Source organism: Lepus europaeus, chromosome 4, assembly GCF_033115175.1.
Source record: "Lepus europaeus isolate LE1 chromosome 4, mLepTim1.pri, whole genome shotgun sequence".
Taxonomy (NCBI): Eukaryota; Metazoa; Chordata; class Mammalia; order Lagomorpha; family Leporidae; genus Lepus; species Lepus europaeus.
The window spans coordinates 97,079,130-97,099,732 of NC_084830.1; the positions used below are offsets into that span (position 1 = coordinate 97,079,130).

The 20,603-nt window shown below is 47.1% G+C and overlaps 1 protein-coding gene across 1 annotated transcript; it reads right to left on the reverse strand.

The window, feature by feature from the left end:
- Nucleotides 1-1,189: 1,189 nt before the first annotated feature.
- MCM4 (minichromosome maintenance complex component 4) lies at nt 1,190-20,395 on the reverse strand. The gene is made up of 17 exons (XM_062188514.1): nt 20,289-20,395; nt 20,090-20,173; nt 19,690-19,854; nt 19,119-19,282; nt 18,923-19,027; nt 18,631-18,726; nt 18,447-18,542; nt 16,683-16,821; nt 14,236-14,456; nt 12,422-12,542; nt 9,247-9,506; nt 8,458-8,823; nt 7,565-7,692; nt 7,049-7,256; nt 2,951-3,179; nt 2,280-2,413; nt 1,190-1,897 (listed from the first exon to the last, which is right to left on the reverse strand). The coding sequence occupies exons 2-17, from the start codon at nt 20,157-20,159 to the stop codon at nt 1,805-1,807; spliced, it is 2,595 nt and encodes an 864-aa protein (XP_062044498.1). The 5' UTR covers nt 20,160-20,173; nt 20,289-20,395; the 3' UTR covers nt 1,190-1,804.
- Nucleotides 20,396-20,603: the final 208 nt, after the last annotated feature.

Genomic DNA, 20,603 nt, shown 5'->3' on the forward strand with positions numbered 1-20,603 from the left:
TGCTACAGGGTAGCTGTGAGGATGTGCAATGAAGCACCCACAAAGGTGTTCACACGGGGCACTGCACTAGCAAAGCCAGGTGGGCAGCCGGCGATGCCTCCTTGGTGATGTGATGTTCCAACCTAGCTGCCACCCCCTTCAACGTTATATATGCAACTAAATCAGCGTTTCCATGGATATCTTATTAATAAACAAAGCTTTTAGTGTTTCAATGATTATAATATAGAGTGGGAATTCCTCATCTCAAATTCTCCAGAGACCAAAATTCTCTGAACGCCGACACGAAACCTTAGATGAATAATCTCATACTTGATCTCATGGGCCACGTTGCTGTCAAAATGCAAAGTACAAAATTACCTTGCTTATGGTACAAATAAAACATTAAGTGCATTTCTTGGTTAGATTTGGGTTTCACCCACAGGGAATATCATTATGTATATGTGCAATGTGAAAAAACTCACAACACTTATGGTCCCAAGTATTTTGGACAGATACCCCTCTTATTTGAGAGGCAGAGACAATGTTGCCATTTGCTGTTTGATTCCCCAAATCCCTACAACTGGGAACTCAATACAGTCTCCCCATGTGAGTGGTAAGAATCAAGTAACTGAATCATCACTACTGTCCCCCAGGGTCTACATTAGCAAAAAGCTGGCATCAGAAGATTGAAGCCAGGTACTATGATCTGAGATGCAGGTGCTCAAGTGACTACCCAACTTAACCTGTACCACATGTAAGACTTCAGCCAATGGTGGTTTTACAACAATAGAGAATGCTAGGATTTGATTCCACTAAGATCAAATTCATTATGTCAAAATAAACTTTATAACTAATAAAGTACTTACTATTAAGAGAGTTTCCATGAATGTAGTCTTTTTTTAAAAACTTATTTTCATTTTACTTGAAAGGCAGAGACAGGCAAGAGATCTTCCATCTGCTGGTTCACTCCCCAAATGCCCCCAATATCCAAAGTTGGGCCAGGCAAAAGCCAAGAACCCAGAACTCAATCTGGGTCTCCTATGTAGGTGGCAGGGACCTTAGCACTGAGCCATCCATCACCTGCTGCTTCCTAAGGTGCACATTAGCAGGGACTTGAATTGGAAGAGGAGCCAGTACCTGAACCCAGGCACCCAGGGTGGGGGTCTTAACTGCTGTGCCACTCACTCACCCCAAAGAATGAAAAATACCAGATAACCAAGTGTTATTCTTTCTGTCATTTATTTAGGAAAAAGCTTTACAAATTAGGATAAAGTGGCGTAAGTTAGCCCAGAAGACAATCATTTCCAGCCACTCATTCCTGACCTAATCGTAGCTACAAGGAAAAAGACCTCTAAAAAGAATTCTACTCCAATGCCATGCATGGGAGAGAAAGGGGTTCTAGCCCTCTGTTCCTTCACACACAGAATGATGTACCCTGGCTACTTCTGCTACTTTGTATTACAAAACCCTACAGCATGTGGGTGAATGCCATTACAAAGTCCAGCACAGAAACCTGGCCTTGCTACCAGCTTGGATGGTGGCTTCTGTCTGCACATGCATCTCTACGTATGCATAAAAGGCCCACTGCTAACAACAGGCACTTCGGGACAATCCCTGTGCACTAGTCTACGTTTGTGAACTAGCACGGTATTTATACTTCGTTAAAAACACAAAAAGCATACACATCACGAAGGAAACTGAACCTGGGTTAGGAAGCTTTTATGTAGCCAAATGCTGCCTTTCAGAATCCACTGAGACAGATGGCAACAGCCGAAGCGGCCTGGCCCGGCTGCCTGTGCACTGCTTGCGACACACAGCGGCCTTATTAGAGGAGGCGGACGGTTTTCCCAGTCACTGTCAAGAAGTCGTCGTCAGCCAGGGCTCGCAGGGCTTCTTCAAACATATCTTTGGTAATCGCCTTTAAAAAAGAGAACATATTTTACACGTCATGCCAAGTCCCCCTGTACCTGCCAGAGACATGCTAACTTTAATGTGGAAGTACCACCCAAAGTTTCTTTCCCCTTCTGGTGGCAGTGCCTAATTATGCTCTAAATCAGGTCAGGTGGAGACACTACAGAAGCAGGCAGGGTCCTGGGCTTGTCACCCAATGACTCAACCTTACTTATTCACAAATGGGTACTGCAGTATTTCGTCTCCGAAAGAAAAAACGATGAAAGGGGGAAAACACTTTTATTGTCATTATTTCTGGAGGGGGGCTTTATGGATGATCTTACTTTTCTTCTCTATTCTTTTCTACTTTATTATTTAAAAACAAACAAACAAAACATATAAACACTTACTATGTCAGACTGTCCCCGAATATCTTCAAAAAGTTGCTGGTATTTTAGAGCTGGTGTTTTGCCCTTAGATAAAATGAGTTTTTTCAATGCCTCTGCTAATTCTTCTTTCCGTTTACGAGAGGTGGCACTCATTCCTGATTTTAAAAGAAATCAGTGAAAATATTTCTGTAAGAAAGTAAAATGTCTCAAACTCCTTCCACAAATGTTTCTTTGGTGGTACTGCCAAGACACCTAAGGGAACAGTAGCTGAATGCAGAATGTATTGAAAAGCACCACAAGTTCTTGAGTTCTGCTGTAGGCAGTTTCAAATTTTCAGTAAGTCAGCAGCTGCTACTGCCCACTGAAACCTGGTTCATGTAAACTGTTCAGCCAGCATAGTAACTGCTTATTAAGAAACAAACTGCTTCTTTAAAATGGGTTAACCCGGGCATCTAAACAGCAGAGGTGGACACAGAATCTCCCTTAAAGCTACACACAAAACTGTGTCTTATTGTATATTCTTATCTGAAGATTAGGGGTTAGAATCTCATCAGATTCTGAGGTCCTGAGCCAAAGAAGGTTTAGAACTTCTGCTTCTGATGATTAAACCGCTAGTTACGATGTGAAATGCCAACTATTGACATGTTTAGACAGTTCTCAAAAAGTATCTTTGTTCAATGCAGATAACAAACCTGTGGTGAGAATGGATATGTCCACAATGCCGGTCCGGGGGTCGGTGGCGGACTGCTTCAGAGCCTCACGGTGTAGGCGCTTGGCCTCTTCCACATCAATCGCTTCCACTCTGTTTGAAAACCGAACTTTAGCATGAGCTTCTGCTAGGCGAATTAACGATTCTAGCTGCCGAGGGTACGCAGACACCATTCCTCGGCTGCTGCCAATCTTCCTCATGTCTACATAAGCCTAGGGTAGGCAGAAGAAACAAAAGCAAAGCCACCTGGTGACAGCAGCCTTAGTTTTGTGGTTGAGCCCTGAACAGGGTTCCATTAAATAATCTGAACTGGGAACGGCGTTGTGCTGTAGCAGGGAGTGTCACCGCCTGTGACACTGGATCCCATATGGGCAAGGGTTCGAGTCTCAGCTGCTCCACTTAAGATCCAGCTCCTTGCTAGTGTGCTTAGGAAAGCAGCAGAGGATGCATCTCCATCCCTCTCTAACGCTGCCTTTCAAATAAATAAATATATATAAATAAAATAAAGTAAAATCCCTGAACTGGCTGTCTGCCATGTGGAGGCATTGACAGGAATCCAAAGTCCTATGTAGTCCCGGGCCGTGGTGCTGACTTATCAAGTGGGGAAGACTGACACTGACACACACATGCACTCTGGAATCCTGGAAGGGAGCCTCAAGAGCGGTGTGCAGTGGTGGCTGGAGATACTCAGAATGAGAGATGCCTGGGAAGACTCCTCAGAGAAGGTGGCGTCAGCATGGCAGGGGAAGGGAACCCAGGCTGCGGAGATATGTGGGCAGCAATCAAAGCAGAGGACAAATGCCGAGCTGTCTGAAAAACTCCCTCAGAGGGGCTGTTTTGATTTAAACTCATGGCTATGGATCAATCTGATGCGGCATGTAAAGGGTGATGGGGACAATGGTGTAACAAAAGGAAGAGTATTAACTTTGTACATAATGACAATTGCATTCTTTTGACAGGCAGAGTTACACAGGGAGATAAAGAGAGACAGAGATAAAGGTCTTCCTTCCATTGGTTCACTCCCAAATGGTTGCTACAGCCAGTGCGCTGCCCCAGTCCGAAGCCAGGAGCCAGGTGCTTCCTCCTGGTCTCCCATGCAGGTGCAGGGCCCAAGCACTTGGGCCATCCTCCACTGCACTCCCGGGCCACAGCAGAGAGCTAGACTGGAAGAGGAGCAACCGGGACAGAACTGGCGCCCCAACTGGGCTAGAACCCGGAGTGCCGGCGCTGCAGGTGGAGGATTAGCCTAGTGAGCCACGGCGCTGGCCGACAATCTCATTCTTAAGGCTTTCTGTGAAGAAATAAAATTGTCATTATGTACAAAATTAATAAAGCCTTAAGAATATGATGCACAAATAAAACTACATGGGGCCGGCACTGTGGTGTAGCAGGTTGAGTATCTTTCTGCAGCGTTGGCAACCCATATGGGCACTGGTTCAAGTCCTGGCTGCTCCACTTCCGATCCAGCTCTCTGTGTGGCCTGGGAAAGCAGTGGAAGATGGCCCAGATGCTCAGGTCCCTGCATCCATGTGGGAGACCCAGAGGAGACTCCTGGCTCCAGTTTTGCCCAGTTCTTGCTGTTGTGGCCATTTGAGGAATGAACCAGCTGATGGAGGACCTCTCCCTGTCTCTCCTTCTCTGTCTGTAACTCTGCCTCTCAAGTAACTTTTATTTGGGCATTTTCAGGAGCTCAGTTAAAGCTCATCAAAACCTGGGAACCTTTTAAAAAAAAAAAAAAGATTTATTTATTTCTTTGAAAGGCAGAGCTAGAGAGATCCTCCATCCACTGGTTCACTCCCAAAATGGCCACAATGGCTGGAGTTGGGCTGATCTGAAGCCAGGAACCAGAAACTTCTTCCAGGTCTCCCACAGGGGTGTAGGGGCCCAATCACTTGGGCCATCATCCTTTGCGTTCCCAGGCCATAACAGAGAGCTGGATTGGAAGTGGAGCATCCAGACTCGAACCAGAGCCCATACTGGGTGCTGGCACTGCAGGAGGTGGCTTTACCCACTGTGTCACAGCACCAGCCCTACTAGAAACATTTTTTACATCAGGATGTTCCAATAAGCTAAGACAAGCCAGCATGCAGTGCAATACTAGAGAGGGAACCTGGAATCTTGGGAAAATGGCATAGGATTGGACAGGGGATGTTGGCGCCAGCTTGCGGCAGATCAGGTGACATAGGAATTTGCGGGCCCACAGAGCTTTGGATAGTGGTGGGAAAGTAAGCTTGGCAAACTGCTTTTGAAGTTCCACATGGGAAAAGAAAAAGGGGGTAAATACTGAGGAACAGGTAGAGAGGTCAGGCACCGCCCTGACCACTTCCCAATCCCCTTCCCCCACACGGACTTGTAGTGGGTGGGAGAAGCCATCTTACCCCATTATTTATTTATACAAGTAGAGGCCTGCTGCCCTTGCCTCCCGTGCAGGCGCCCATCAACTGCAGGGTTCACCCTCCCCACCCCAACCCAAGAACAATCCAGGGCCACAACAATCCAAAATTTCTTCCCCCACCACGTAGACTGAGCAGCCAGGGGAAACCCTATCTATTGAGAAGCTTGTAACACTCCCAGCACCATTGAAAAGTGAGCCGAGCACCTACAGTAGGCTGGGTCCCACACTTCCGAGCTAGTATCCACCCACATCACCACAAAGAACTGAGTTGGGCTCCAAGGTGGGGCTCAGTGCACCCAAGCTCATACCTGCCCACACCACCACTAAGAAGGGCTCCAGCACACGGGGCTCTGTGCACCTGCTCACGACATACAGGCCTGTAGCAGCCCATAAAAGAGGAAACAGTGCCCACAGGAAAGTTGCTATAGAAAGAAAAGCAAGCAGACAAAAAAACCCAAAAAACAAAAAAAAACCCACAAATGCCTAAAGGCAAAGGAAGAACACTAAATAAGAATAAGGAAGACACAATGAGTCCCCCAAAGGAACACTACAACACTTCAATAGTATAAGTAGAAGATGAAGACATTGAGGAGATGCCAGACACGAAATTCAGAAATTTAATCAGACTACTTAGAAGCAAATTCACAATCTAAATGAAAAGTTTTCCCAAGAAACTGAAATACTAAAAAGCCAGAATGAAATACTAGAAAAACTCCCAATAGACATGACTAGGAAAGATGTTCACTGTGACATAATGTAGTAAAACTCTCCACAGTAAAACATAAAGAAAAGATCCTAAAACGTGCATGAGGGAAACACTACTCAGAAAGCCTACAGGAAAGGAGAGAATGGTGATATATTCCAAGTCCTAAGAGAAAAAAACTATCAACCAGAATACTGTACTCTGCAAAACTCTCATTTACGAATGAAAAAATTTGTAACTACTCCCCCTGCCCTCAAGGATATGCTGCTACACACAGAAACAGGAACATCACTATGAAAGAAGGTGAAGACAGAAAACTGCCCAATAATAGTACAAAGGAAATCCAAAGTAAAAAATAGGAGTATTTATGGAAAAATGGCAGGACAAAGTTGTTTCTTATCAAGTCACCTTGAATATAAATGGCCTCAACTCTTCAGTTAAAACATGCAGACTGGCTGAATGGATTAAAAGAGAAAAACCCATCTATTTGCTGCCTACAAGAACCACATCTCACCAACAAAAACACATGCAGGCTGAAAGTGAAAGGATGGAAAAAGATATTCCATGCTAACAGAAACCAAGAGAGCTGGTGTAGCCACCCTAACATCAGACAAAATAGACTTTAACACAAAAATTGTTAAAAGAGACAAAGAAGGACACTATATAATGAATAAGGGATCAATTCAACAGGAAGATATGACATTATCAATGTATATGCACCTAATTACAGGGCACTGGCTGTTTCAAAGAAATGTTAATGGATCTAAAGAGAGACACAGACTCAAATACAATAGTAAAGAGGGGCTTCAATATCCCACTTTCAGCAATGGGTATTTCAACCAGACAGAAAATTCAGCAAGGAAATAACGAGTTAACTGATACCATCATAGCGTGTTATCCCAAAGAGAATGTTCAAAGTGAATGGCTGTTCACGTGAATTCTTTGGCTACGGGCTTAGTGATGTCTTTTCCAGGTCTGATTACCTCAATGAGAGCCTGGCTGGCCTCCTCGCTGAGCCGGGGCATGACAGTGCTATGAGCATAAGCGATGTAGTCCTTCAGCACTGCCATGTCTAGGAACTCCTCCTCCGCCTGCTCCTCGCTCTGGTAGTACAGCGAGACTAAGTGGTGAGCCAGACGCCTGTCGTAGGCCTCATCCTGAGGGTCTAGCATGAGGAAGATCAGATCAAACCTGTGAAAGCAGAGGTCAACAGTTATCCTGAGAATAGGAGTGATCACTGTCTGAAAAAGGGATCAAAGTGACATGTTCCTAGTACTTCAAAAAACAATTGAGGGCTAAGGGACTTTAGATGCTACCCACAGTTGGGGCAAGAATACAGAATTCTTGCCATGAAGACTCTGGACCAAACACATCTGAACCGTCTTGCATCAGAAGGGGAGTACACCAGCATTTGCTCCATCCTGGTATTTCATTCTCAACCACTCCCTGCAAGTTCTACCAACGAGCAACGCACTCATCTCATAAAAATCACTCAGTACCTTGACAACAACGTGTGAGGCAACTGGATGTTTTCAATGGTGGTTTTCTTGGGGTTCCATTGAGACTCGATGGGATTTGCTGCTGCCAGGATGGAGGTGCGCGCGTTGAGCTGACAGATGATCCCAGCCTAGGGCAGGAGGTATTGCAGTAAGAAGCTCTAGCTCGATGGTGCCAGGGGGTCTGAGTCATCTCTGCCCAATCTCCTGCTTAGCCCCATATCACCTGTTACACTTCTGCTGTCCAAGAGCCATGTCACCCTACTGACTTTTCAGAGTCACGTGGTCACACCCTATCCTGATTCACACCTGGGACCCAGCGTTAGAAGCATGTGTGCTGAATCTACATCTTTCTCAGACAGCAAACCCACTGCACAAGCTTCAGGACAAACTCTAGTCTATGAACACCATACGTTAGAACAGAAGAGGAAGGGTTGGTGCTGCAGCATGGTGGGTAAAGCTGCCACCTGCAGTGCCAGCATCCCATATGGGAGCCAGTTCGAGTCCTGGATGCTCCACTTCCAATCCAGCTCTCTGCTATGGCCTGGGAAAGCAGTAAGAAAATAGCCCAAGTCCTTGGGCCGCTGCACCCACGTGGGAGACCTGGAAGAAGCTCCTGGCTCTGGATCAGCCCAGCTCTGGTTTTTGTGACCATTTGGGGTGTGAACCAGTGGATGGAAATTTCTCTCTCTGCCTCTCTAACTTTATCTTTCAAATGAACAAACAAAGAAATCTTTAAAAAAAGAAGAGAGAAGAAGCCACTGTAGAGGAGACTTAAGAGTTGGCTGAAATCTCATTTGGAAACTGCTCATCAGTGCCCCCTGAGAAGTAGGGTAAATGCCCTATCATTTCAGAAACGCCTTAATTTGAGCATGCACAAGGAGGACGCAACGCACCTTTGCAATGGACAGTGTCTGCTGCTCCATGACTTCATGTAACACAGATCTTGTACTTTCATTCATCTTGTCGAACTCATCGATACAGCAGATGCCGTTGTCGCTCAGGACGAGGGCACCTGTCTGTAGGACCAGCTGCCTCGTCTCGGGGTCTTTCATCACATACGCTGTGAGGCCAACTGCGCTGGAGCCCTTCCCAGATGTGTACTGGCCCCGGGGGACCAGGTTATACACGTACTGCAGCAGCTGGGACTTGCTGGTGCCGGGGTCACCGCACAGCAGGATGTTGATCTCGGCACGGAATTTGCCCCTTCCCGTATGACTAAAATCCTTTCTTGTCCCACCGAAGAGCTGAAGCAAGATGCCCTAAATAAACACGTTGAAACACAGATTTACTGCAGGGTAAGTGAGATGAGCAGCTTAAACTTTAGGGCTACTTTTGTACTCTGTGAACACAAAATGGAAAGTTGAAAAGGGCATAAAAAAGGCATGTGGAAGTGGTGGTTTGATCATGCCATCACTGACCAATTTACACACAAACATGCATCACCACGCCACAATGTCAGCTGCATAAATCTCTCTCCCGACCCTGTGTGTCCTCTTATGATGAAAACCCGAGTTTGTGCAGAGATGAGGCAAGACACCAGCACCCTGATTCTCTTGCACCAGTGACATCAGGGTGCCAGCATCTCACATCCTTCAGAAGGATTAGAAGAACAGGCATATAGGCTCTTTGATCCCAAGGAGTTGTTGTCAATCCCAACTTTGAGCTACAATATCCACAGTTACCTTCTTTATATCTTCGTGTTCATAAATGCTTGGAGCCAGGGCTGAAGCAAGTCTCTCGTAAATGTCTGGTTTCCTGGAAAGTTCCTTAAGCAACTCCACACGTTTCTCTGAAAAAAGTTTCTGTTCTGCTTCCTCATCGAGGCCATGCAGACGTTTTGCATCCGTTTTCCGATAATGGATGACATCAATGTGGGTTTTGTAGACAGACTTCACGTTGCTCACCCGTGGGTTGACTCGGATAGGCACTGCTCGGTAGATCCCTAAGAGCAGAAGCACGAGACTTATTCAGGCTTTCTCTTGCACAGCCCCCCAACTCCTCCGAGGGACAACATCAGCCAGTGCAGACCACAGCAACGCTGGGGAGAGTGAGCTGAGAGACCCGGCCTCTGTGACCCTCCCCAGTCAGGTCCTTCTGATCAGCTGGGGAGGCGGCAGGAGAGGGCCAGCTAGAAAGAACACAGGTTTCTGGAAGTGGCAGACCTCAAAGTGTGCTGCCTGTGAAGGTGAGTCAGCAGTGATCCTGGGCAGTTACCTGAGCATGGCCACACCTCACATCAGCCCTGAGAATGAAAAGCGATTACTCCGCTTCTGGCACAATGCCTGGGTCATGGCTGTGACCAGTAAGTAGTGTTTTCATTTCCCTAAGATGAGTACACAGAATCTGCTTGATACTTATCTTACTGAAAAAATTCTAAAATTTCTGTAGGTGGACATCTGGCCACATTCCACATTTGAGGACCCTTGGTTTGCTACCCAGCTCTGGACTCCAGTCTCCTATTAATGTGGACCTGGAAGGCAAGGTGATGGCTCAGCCAATTGGTCTCTGCTACCCACTTGGGAGACCTGGGCCATATCCCCAGTTCCTGGTTTTGGCCCTGTGGTTGTCATGAGCAATTTCGGGAGTGAACCAGCTGATGGCAGTTTTGTCTCTCAAATAAGTAAAAAGACACACACACACACACATACACACAAATGTTAAAATCCCATACCAGAAACTTGGAAAGAAAGTAAATACTAAAAAACACTCAAATTATTTCATAGATAGTAAAATATCCAGTCAACAGGGAAGGAAAAATAACTACTTTCTGTTAATAACAAGTGTTTCTGGGCCAGTGTCTGTGCCATGCTTTCTGAAGAATGTAATTCAAGGAATGTCAAGAAGTAGATTAATAATCATTCATTCTCCAGGAGGGAAAGGTCCCAATCCATTGTATCTCATGTTCATTTTTTGTGAACTTCAAACTAAAAACCTTAAAGTACAAGTGGATCTCTCTTCCTGTTGTTTACTTTTATTTTATCTTCATTTTATTTCAAAGACAGAGTGGGGGCCAGTATTGGGGCATAGTGGGTAAAGCTGTGGCCTGTGATGCTGGCATCCCATATGGGTGCTAGTTTTCGTCTTGGCTGCTCCACTTCTGATCCAGCTCCTTGCTGATGGCCTTGAGAAAAGCAGTTGGAGATGGCCCAAGTGCTTGGGCCCCTGCCATCAATGTGAGAGATCCAGATGAAGCTCCTGGCTTCAGTCTGGCTACCCAAGCTACTGCAGTCTCTTGGGGAGTGAACAAGTGGGTAGACGATCATTCTCTGTCTCTCTTTCTGTGACTCTTTAAAATATATAAAGAAATCTTAAAAAAGGGGGGTAAGGGGAATCTTCCACCCACTCGTTCAATCCTCAAAATGTCTGCAATAGCTGGGGCTGGGCTAGGGCAAAAACAAGAGCCAGGAACTAAATCTATGTCTCTCATGTGAGTGACAGGCACCCAAATACTTGAGTCGTGACCTGTTGCCTCCCAGGGTACACATTAGCAGGAAGCTGGGTCCAACATGAAGCTGGGACTGAAACCAGGAAATGATATGCGATGCAAGTGTCCAAGTGGCATCTTAAGCACTGTGTCAAATGCCTGCACCCTCTGGCTGCTTTGCTGAGAAAAAAAATGTGCCCTCTCTCACAGGGTGAAGGCACAGACCACTGTCCTTTCTCTTCAACAGGTCAATGTCATTCTATTTTAAAGCAACAGTTCACAGATGGCATGCTTAAAATGCTTGCCCATCATTCCTCTCTTCAAGACCGACTAGGCATACTAAAAATGATCCATAATAAAGAAGATGGGAGAGGGAATGGGAGGTGGGATGGGGGACATGGGCGAAAGAACCACTGTATTCCTAAAGTTGTATCTATGTAAAAATGCATTCATTAAATAAAAAAAAAAACTGACTAGGGATGGGAGATGGCGTTTACCATGGTTAACATGGCCCAGCTATGTTCCCAAATGGCACCTGCGTCAATTCACCTTCATACAGCAGCACTGATGATACTTCCCACAGCCTCTCTGCCCCAAATACTTCCACATGCATCTGCACAATAAAGTACTGGATTAAATACGGTACCAAAGGTGGCCGAGCAGGTAGGCAGTGGAACTGGACCTGCACATCTCATCCACTAAAGACCACACATCCCTTCAAACGTTCAACGACTACACGTTCTCTCACAAATCAAGTGGCTGGGTCCACACTGGGAAGGCACAGCCTGAGAAACCTGACTCACTGAGAAGAGCAGATGGCCTGTGGGCCCCAGGACTCAGTCCCCACACTCCCCGCTCGTGATAACCGACACCGCCACATAACTTCTGAGACCATGTGCCTTTAGAGTACGGAAAAAAGACCTCCAGGCTGAGAGTGCTGTGCAGAGTGCTCTGCTGGCAGGAAGAGATTTGGATCCCAGGTGACAGTAGCACCTGAGCTGCAGTGACACTCACGTCTATGCATTTCAGCTTCTGAGCACGTAAACATGACATAGGTACCCCTTCTCTATGATGACTGAATGCTAACCTCAGTTGTGTATTCTGGAAATAAGTAGAGAATTCTTTGTATTTCCAAGGTTGGCGATACTTCCCTGAGCTGCTTGGCACAGCTCAGAGCTGTCCAACTCCAGCCTTATCTAAAGCTGCTGTCCCATGGAACCAACACAATTCAAGGCAGTAGGAGACCAAGATAACAGGAGGCAAGTGGTCAGAAATTCAACTTCAGGAAGTAAACAAAGATTCCACATGGCCCCAAGCCAAAAAAAAAAAAAAAAAAAAAAGAGCAAGGTTATGAAGACCCGTGCTGACAACTGGGGGCAGAACTGGCCCTATTTCCACAAACCAATGATTGAGGCACAGACCCCCATTCTTACCTGTGACGTTCACTCTGTCCCCAGGCTGAACCTTGTCCACAAGATCATTGTGAGCAAACAGGATGACAGTGTGAGGCGTCTGTCCAGCAGGCATGTCTTCAGGAGACTCCTGAAGTTTGATCTGGAGGGAGAACAGTGAATACAGAAAGGGAACTTGGGAGATGCTGAAAGCACCATGGAGACCAAACTGCACCTCTGTGCTGCTGATGGAGAACCGCGTTTGGCTCCTAGCACCTTCACTTCTATTAACAAGCTGTTGTTATCTCCAGCTGGTTGGTGAATCTACTCTGTGTGGGACAGGGACACAGGTCTTGTACGGATGGTCCTGACTTGGGGAGGGGGTGACTCGCAGGATCCATTTTCTGCTACTGTGAGGAAGGCTGTAGTGCTTCCCTATCTGTGTTTGTCTACAGCTCTAAGGTCTTCCTTCCATTGGTTCACTCCCCAAATGGCAACCAAGGACAGCGCTGCGCCAATCCAAAGCCAGGAGCCAGGTGCTTCCTCCTGGTCTCCCATGCAGGTGAAGGGGCCCAAGCATTTGGGCCATCCTCCACTGCCTTCCCGGGCCACAGCAGAGAGCTGGAATGGAAGAGGAGGGAGCAACTGGGACTAGAACCCGGCATCCATATGGCGCCGGCCCCACGTAAGGCCTTTCTAAGACGAGGTGCCCTCTGGGAAGCTCTGAGAATGTCAGGGCCTCTATTCTAAGCCAGTTTGGGAATCTCTGAAGGAGACTAAGATGAGCAGCTCCTGGGAACTGGGCCTCTGCTTTTGTATCCCTGGCTCCCTGCACTTAATACTACAAATCCTCACCCCTGTACGTCAACTTTCACTCATCACAGCAAATAAACAATTGCCTGCCTTTCTCCTTCCACTTAGTTCTCTCACTCAAAGGTATTTTCATAATTAGAGGTAAAACATTGGGGCTGGTGCTGTGGCATAGTAGGTTAAGCCCCTGCCTATGGTGCTGGAATTCCATATGGGTGCTTGCTTGAGTCCCGGCTGCTCCACTTCCCATCCAGCTCTCTGCTTATGGCCTGGGAAAGCCACAGAAGATGGCTCAAGTGCTTGGGTCCCTGGAAGCGGGAAACCTGGAAGAAGCTCCCGGTTCCAGCTTGGCTCAGCTCTCGCCATCTAGGGAGTGAACCAGCAGATGGAAGACTTATCTATCTCTTACTCTAACTTTGCCTCTCAAATAAATAATCCTAAAAAAAAAAAAAAAGGTAAAGCAGCAAACATCTTAGACAATAACATTTTTGAGAAGCATTAGAAAAACTACTCCATCTATTCTTTACCAGAAGAGTTGCAAAACTGATGAAATTCAACCATGGAATTCTGATGTTAAATGTTTTCTATACCCTCATCTAACCTGCATGTTTACTGAAAAACTATTACACAATCTTAAGTATTTCCCACAAAATCACCTCATGCTCTATTTTTATTTATTTAATAATTCAAAGAGCAAGCAAATTTGATGTGTTAACTTGAAAGTGACCTGGAATTTTCTAGGGTGTGTACAGTGGAAGAACGTTTTCCTCTGATAAAATATTTCAGAGCACAAGAACACGGAGCACGCAGTCACAGACACAGGCTCACAGGCAGTAAAACAGGGACATTGTGTCCCAACACTGGAGCCTCGGTGTGCTTCATGTGCTCCAGCCATAATCCATCAGCAAGACCCAGTCGGGGAAGGAGTGGAAGTGAATCAGGTCAGTTGGGAAGCAAGGTTGAGGGCTATGGAGCGCCCAGTTAAATTTGGCTTTTCAAGGATGCAGACAGAGGCAGACCCATGGCCAGGGTGCAGGTGGCCTCACCATCTGCTTGTCGGAGAAAAGGGAGCGGTTGTGGATCAGCGCCATGCTGTGGTTGGTGTGGCAGCGCGTGCACACGCAGGGCTCGGCGATGCGGCCGCGGTCTATCTCCACCCGGGTTGTGTGGGCACACACTTGGCACTGAAAGAAGGCCTCCTGCATCTCGGGGATCAGCTGGGACGTCCTGATGACCATGCCGTTGATGGTGATGAGTTGGTCGATATCTGTGGGGAGAGAGGTCAGCTTCCCACCAGCCACTCCCCATGGTCCAGCCAGGTATGGGCTTGCCATCAAGCCAGCAGGTCTCACCTGAGGCATGGGGAAGGCTGGGTTTTTGCAGGCTCTGTACAGTTCTCTGGGCACGCTAGCTGACTTCTGTCCCATTCTTCTGCAAGGCCTGCTGTCCAGAGGGCCTCCCACCCCTCCCTTCTTGGCAGATTAGAAGGCTGATGCTTTGTCTATCTCCCAGGGCCACCTTAAGTCCCACTGTCTCACCTCAGAAGCACTGGCTCTACAGCCAGATGGCCCAGGCTAGCACATGCGACCTTGGGGATTCCTTAGTTTTTTGTGTCAGGTACAAAATGGGTAATGATAGCAGCTGCCTCAGAGCTGCTAAGGACTGAGCCAGTCACATATGTCAAGCCTAGTAAGTGTGCACGACAGAGAAAAGCACCCTAATCCTAACCCTTAGTAAGTCATCACTACCTGCCTACGACAGACTGTTCCTTATTGAAAGGACTTTACTGTTCACTCCCGCTCATGCTGCCTCTGTAAGCCAGGCCCTTCTCAACAGACAACCTGTCCCTCTTTGAAGGTCATACTACCCTCAACTAATTCCCACTGGTTCCAGATGAGTTGCACTGTTCCTGGCTGTCATGAAATCATGGCTGTGGTTAGCCACGGCTGGCCCTGGGGACTGCCCAGTCCCACCAGCAATTACTGCTGATTCACCAGGTCTTCTGATTCCCATATCTAAGTGCTGGTTTGAGTCCTGGCTGCCCCACTTCCAATCCTGCTCCCCACTAATGCACCTATGAAGGCAGCAGATAATGGCCCAGTGCTTGGGCCCCTGACATCCATGTGGGAGACCAGAACAGAGTTCCAGGCTCCTGGCTCAGGCCTGGCCCAGATCTGCCTGTTGCAGTTGCTTGGGGGAGTGAATCAGTAGTTAGAAGATCTCTGTCTCTCTGCTTTTCAAATAAATAAATAAATAAATAAGTCTCTAAAACAATTTATTTGAGAGACAGATAGAACGAGCTCTCATTCACTGGTTCAATCTCCAAATTCCTACAATAGGTGGGACTGGGTTGAGGCCAAAGTTGGGAATTCAATCCAAGTCTGATATGTGGGGAACAGGAGTCCAAGTACTTGAGCCATCATCACCTTCTGCCTCACTGGTGTGTATTAGCAGGGAGTTTCAGTCAGGAGCTGGAGCCAGGAATCAAACTCAGGTACCCCAATATGTGAAATGTAAGCTGGACTAAAGGCCTGTACCCTGTATCTGTCTTCTGTTGTTTAGAATGAATGCTTTCATGCTTGCTTTTCAAACCCTAACTGTACTCCAAACTTCTGTTTTCCCATGTGGGCCTAGCCTTTTGTTCCCTGCCCTAGGCTGAAACATCTATTGCAGTGTTTGCTGTCTTTGAATTACTTCCCAAACTGATTTCCTTTATACTCTCAAGGGCAAGAATATCTTTGTTTTTTAAAATGATTCTAAGGAAATGCCTACTTAGGGGGCCAGTGCTATGGTTTAGCAGGTAAAGCTGCCTTCCTGTGGTGCTGGCATCCCATATGGGCACCAGTTAATGTCCTGGTTGCTCCACTTCCAATCCAGCTCCCTGCTAATTCACCTGGGAAAGTGGCGGAGGATGTCCTATGTCCTTGGGCCCCTGCCACCCATGTGAGACACCTAGAAGAAGCACCTGGCTTCAGACTTGCCCAGCTTGCGACCATTTGGGGAGTGAACCAGCAGATGGAAGATCTTGGTCTTGCCCCCTCCAACACTATAATTTTGCTTTTCAAATAAATAAATAAATCTTAAAGAAAAAAATGCCTACTTAACAAAATAACTGTAGACCTACTATTTCTAGTAAGTTAATTTGTTAGAGAACTGTTAATAGTCACATTTTGGGGCTACTGTTGTGGTAGAGTAGGTTGTCACTCATAACGCTGATACCCCATATAAGCAGGAGTGAATGCTCACTGTTCTACTTCCAATCCAGCTTCCTGCTAATGTGCCTGGGAAAGCAACAGAGGATGGCCATTTGCTTGGGTCCCTGCAACCAGGTGGGAGACTCAGAAGTAGCCCCTGGGTCCTGGCTTCAATCTGGCTCAGCCCCGGCTGTTGCAGCCACTTAGGGGAGTAAACCAGCAGATGGAAGACCTGTCTAACTCTGACTTTCAAATAAATAAAAATAAACCTTAAACAAGCAAACAAAAAAGTATATTACCTTCTGGATTCAAGTTTCTCATATTCTTAGTCTTTAATGCATTGAATGGTCTCACTTGAATCTGATGCTCTAAGATCGAATCAGGGTAACGGTCAAAGAAGATCTCGTTGACAGCCATGTCAAAAGTTGGGATAACTTCCTGTAAAAACAAATATAAAGTGGCCAAGCTAAGTTTATGTTTTTATACTGAACTTAAGTATCAGAAATAAAGCACTGCTTTTTCAATCCCAATTCTGAAGCTTTATTGATCAGGGAATGGTGGCTCTACAGAAAACTACTAATTGTGGGTCCTTTCAAGTAGAGCAAAGAAATGGGTCAACAGACCTTCCTGGTCTGGTTTAAACAAAGCACGGTCTAAACTCTGCAAAGTGGGGCAGAGTGATGGCTGTTATACAAGTCTATGAGACTATAGCGGCTATTACTAATCCCACTTAGGGGATAATTCTGTTGCAGGAATACTTGGTGATTATCAAGTCCTACCTCTGTTAACATTCAGAAATATGTTTCCCCTCCTGAGCCAAGGGCTACAGGTCCACCACCCCTACCACCAAGGTAGCAATGGAAAAATGGGGGTTCTCTTGCCAGCTCCCACTGTCTTACTTCCCCAAAGACCCACACAGAATTCACCTTTAGATTAAGTATCTACCCGGTAGGGTTAACAGCATTTCATAGCAGCATACTATAAAAACAAAAGCCACAGCAGAACCCCAAAACATTAACAGCACTGCACACATACTGTTTTCATACCTTGGGTACAATGAATCATCTTATCTGCATATCCTCATTTGGATCAAAAGCAATCGCATATGTGAAAGTGCCTTCCTGATGTACTAGCATATTTTTTGCTTTCCATCAGTAAGGGAAAAGGTTTTGAACTCATATTTTCATGTCTTATTTTTTGGCCATAATGAAAGGACACCAAAGTAGATTAAGTTCCATGTATTATGTCCACATTTGTTAACATGATTCTATTTTACAGATGAGCAAACTTGTTGGGAGGTTAAGGAGATAACAGCTATTAAGAGGTGAAGTCAAGTCTTAAAAACCAGGGCCTGTGCTGTGGTATAGTGGGTAGATACAGCCTTCAGTGCTGGCATCTCACGTGGGTGCTGGTTTGAGTACCCGCTGCTCCACCTCCAATCCAGCTCTCTGCTATGGCCTCGGAAAGCAGCAGATGGCTCAAGTCTTTGGGATCCTACACCCATGTGGGAAATCGGGAAGAAGCTCTTTGCTCTGGATTGAGCCAGCTCCGGCCGTTGTGGTGATTTGGAGAGTGATCAGAGATGGAAGACCTCTCTCTCTCTCTCTCTCTCTCTCTGCCTCTCTATAACTCTGACTTTCAAATAAATAAATATATCTTAAAAAAAAAAAAAAAGACTTAAAAAACCAAGTCTGCTGGCCTCTTACACCCAGAGCCAATGAAGCAATGTCTAATAAAAAGCTGATCTTAGGCCTAAGAGACTGCAGAGCAGCTGACAGACTACATTACAAATGAAAAGAGGGAGGTGGTGCATTTATAAATTACTTCATGCAATCTAAAGAACTATCAACTCTAACGTTTATTATTACATGTAGGAAACGCTATCAATTAAATGACATGTTATTGTTAGAAACGCACATCCCAATTTCAGAAATACTGAAATATGAAAGGCTATTCATGCTAAAAGAAACACGAGTACTCTCTTCCACCAAGGAAATTACACTGTGCAAACACATTCCTGCTGGATATTTACTCATTTCTCAAGGTCAAGGCCAAATTCTTACCTGTGGGTAGGAGATGAGCTGCCTATACAAATTTTTGTCAAATGACTTTATGTGCTCACAGTTCACATTTAAAAATGGTTCTCCAATGACATTAATCTGCAAGATAATATGAACAAGTTACACCTTCTGATCTCATCTTTTTAAAACATATAGCCTGAATGTATAAATAAGAATATCTGATTACCTCTGCAAGTCGTTGCATGTACACAGGTTCAGTAATATCGATGCCTACATTTTCTTCCTCTTTAGCCAGAGGATCAATGAAACGCTGAAGAAATCTCTTCATGCAGAGAGAAAAATAAATATTAAGCATCTGGGATTAAGCGAAAGTTTTTTAAAAACTGGAAAGACATCAACAAGTCTAAAACCCCTACAAATCAAAACCTAGTTGTTAAAGCTACTTACGAATATATTATAAACCCTCCTCCTCCCCCTGATCGCTGCCAGAGCCCCACGGTATGGATTTTAACACACACCTGAAAATTTTCTTTGCAAGTTGCCACGTTTACATCTGTTCCCCAGATCACAAGTTTTTGGCCTAGAGACTGCTCACTTGCCATTGCATTATCTTCTGCGGCTGCCTACACAGGAACAATATGATTGAGTCATGTCAGGAGCTGTCTTTCTGTTGCCAAAGTGATGCTGCCAGAGCCTGTGGCGCCAGGTACTCACCCCATCAGACTGCAGATCCACCTGTAGACCCTTCCTTGCAGAGCCCAAGTCGGGCCTCTGCCTCACAGGGGTGCCCCTGACACCGCTCCTCGGGGTGCCCTCTACCCGGGAGCTGGGAGTGCCATACGTCAGGGGTGAACTTACATCAAAGTCAAGAGGAATGGCTATAAAAAAACAAAAACAAAAACAAAAAACCCAAAAAACCAGAACATGAATATTGACCACGAAATCATAAAAGGCAGCATAGCAAACCGGAAGCCACAGTACCTCCTCTCCCAGGCCTGCTACATGCTAGTGCACACTGATTATCATCACCTGTGATGGCTGAGACTGACAGCTACCAAACGCCCTAAACAAGACGCACAAGCAAAGCTGCTTTCTCTGCCCACTAAGGCCCAGCACGTGCCATTTCTGTGCTCTCGTTCTCTAGTTCTTTCCGTGAAGATCACATGAGCTCCTGCACAGAGCTGCCAAGGAATTATCAGCCACCCTTACCCGACTAGCAAACCCGACCCGCTGAGGTGTCACCTGTATACCGAGCACGGCGTAACTTAGGTTTTGAAAAACGCACCTGAGGAAGGCATCTGAGGAGGGCTGGAAAATAACGCATCTTGCGGGGCCGGGCTCTGTAGGTCCGCTCCAGGCGAGGTGGGCATAGGCTGCAGCTCTCCCGTGGAGGTGGAATCCTCGCCTCGTCGTCTCTGCGAGGGAGGCGACCGGGCATCCTCACTTCGCGCTTGTCATCAAAACAGAAAACACGGCCATCAGATCTCGCGTTTGGCCCTCCCGGACCGCTCTCCAGAACAAACACAAACATCCCCGCCAGCGTGCAGACGATCGTCCCGCGCGGTCTGCGTCTGCGCACACCGACGCGGCGGGGCACTAGCCGGGGCAGGGAAGGCGGAAGGGGTGGACACGTGCGGGTCTGTGGCGGGACCGGCTCCAGCGGAGCGAGGGGCTGGGAGACTCACGCGTCTGAGCAGGGGTGGCTCGGCCGCGCCGGCTGCCGCGGCGGCTCGGGGTCGACGCTGGGGACGACATGGTGCTCGGGGTATCTGCGCGACAAGGACAGGCTCGTGCCGTGCCCACCTCCCGGCCTCCCCGCTTCGCCACGCGGACTCCCTCGCCAGGCCCTCCTGGCCGGCGCGTGATACCGCGAAAGGCAGATACCTGAAGAAGCTCTGGGGCTCCGGTTCTACCCGGCAGGTCCAGCTCCCAGACGCACCAGCTGCGCTGAGCGTTCCCGCCGGCGGTACGATTGCCACCGCCCCCAGCGGGACCCCACCAATCACGGCGGCGCCGTCCGCCTGGTTCCGCCTCTGGATGGCGCCACTGCGTGTCCACAGGGGGCACAGGACGGGCCTCCTTCGGCGCCCCAATCGGAAGCGGACTCCGTGTTCGTTCGGTCTCCCCCTCAGTGTCGATGGTCTGACTCCCAGCCTGAACGCGTTTTCGCGGGAAATCTGGGGAGTACGATCAGACCAA

What these genes read in the sequence shown, in the direction of transcription:
- MCM4 (XM_062188514.1), bottom strand. Translation starts at nt 20,159, where the DNA reads ATGTCGTCCCCAGCGTCGACCCCGAGCCGCCGCGGCAGCCGGCGCGGC. An exon ending in TCCTCAGATGCCTTCCTCAG is followed by an intron (nt 19,283 to 19,689) that starts GTGCGTTTTTCA and finishes GTTTTTTTATAG; the next exon opens with CCATTCCTCTTGACTTTGAT. An exon ending in CTTGCAAAGAAAATTTTCAG is followed by an intron (nt 18,727 to 18,922) that starts GTGTGTGTTAAA and finishes CTCTGCATGAAG; the next exon opens with AGATTTCTTCAGCGTTTCAT.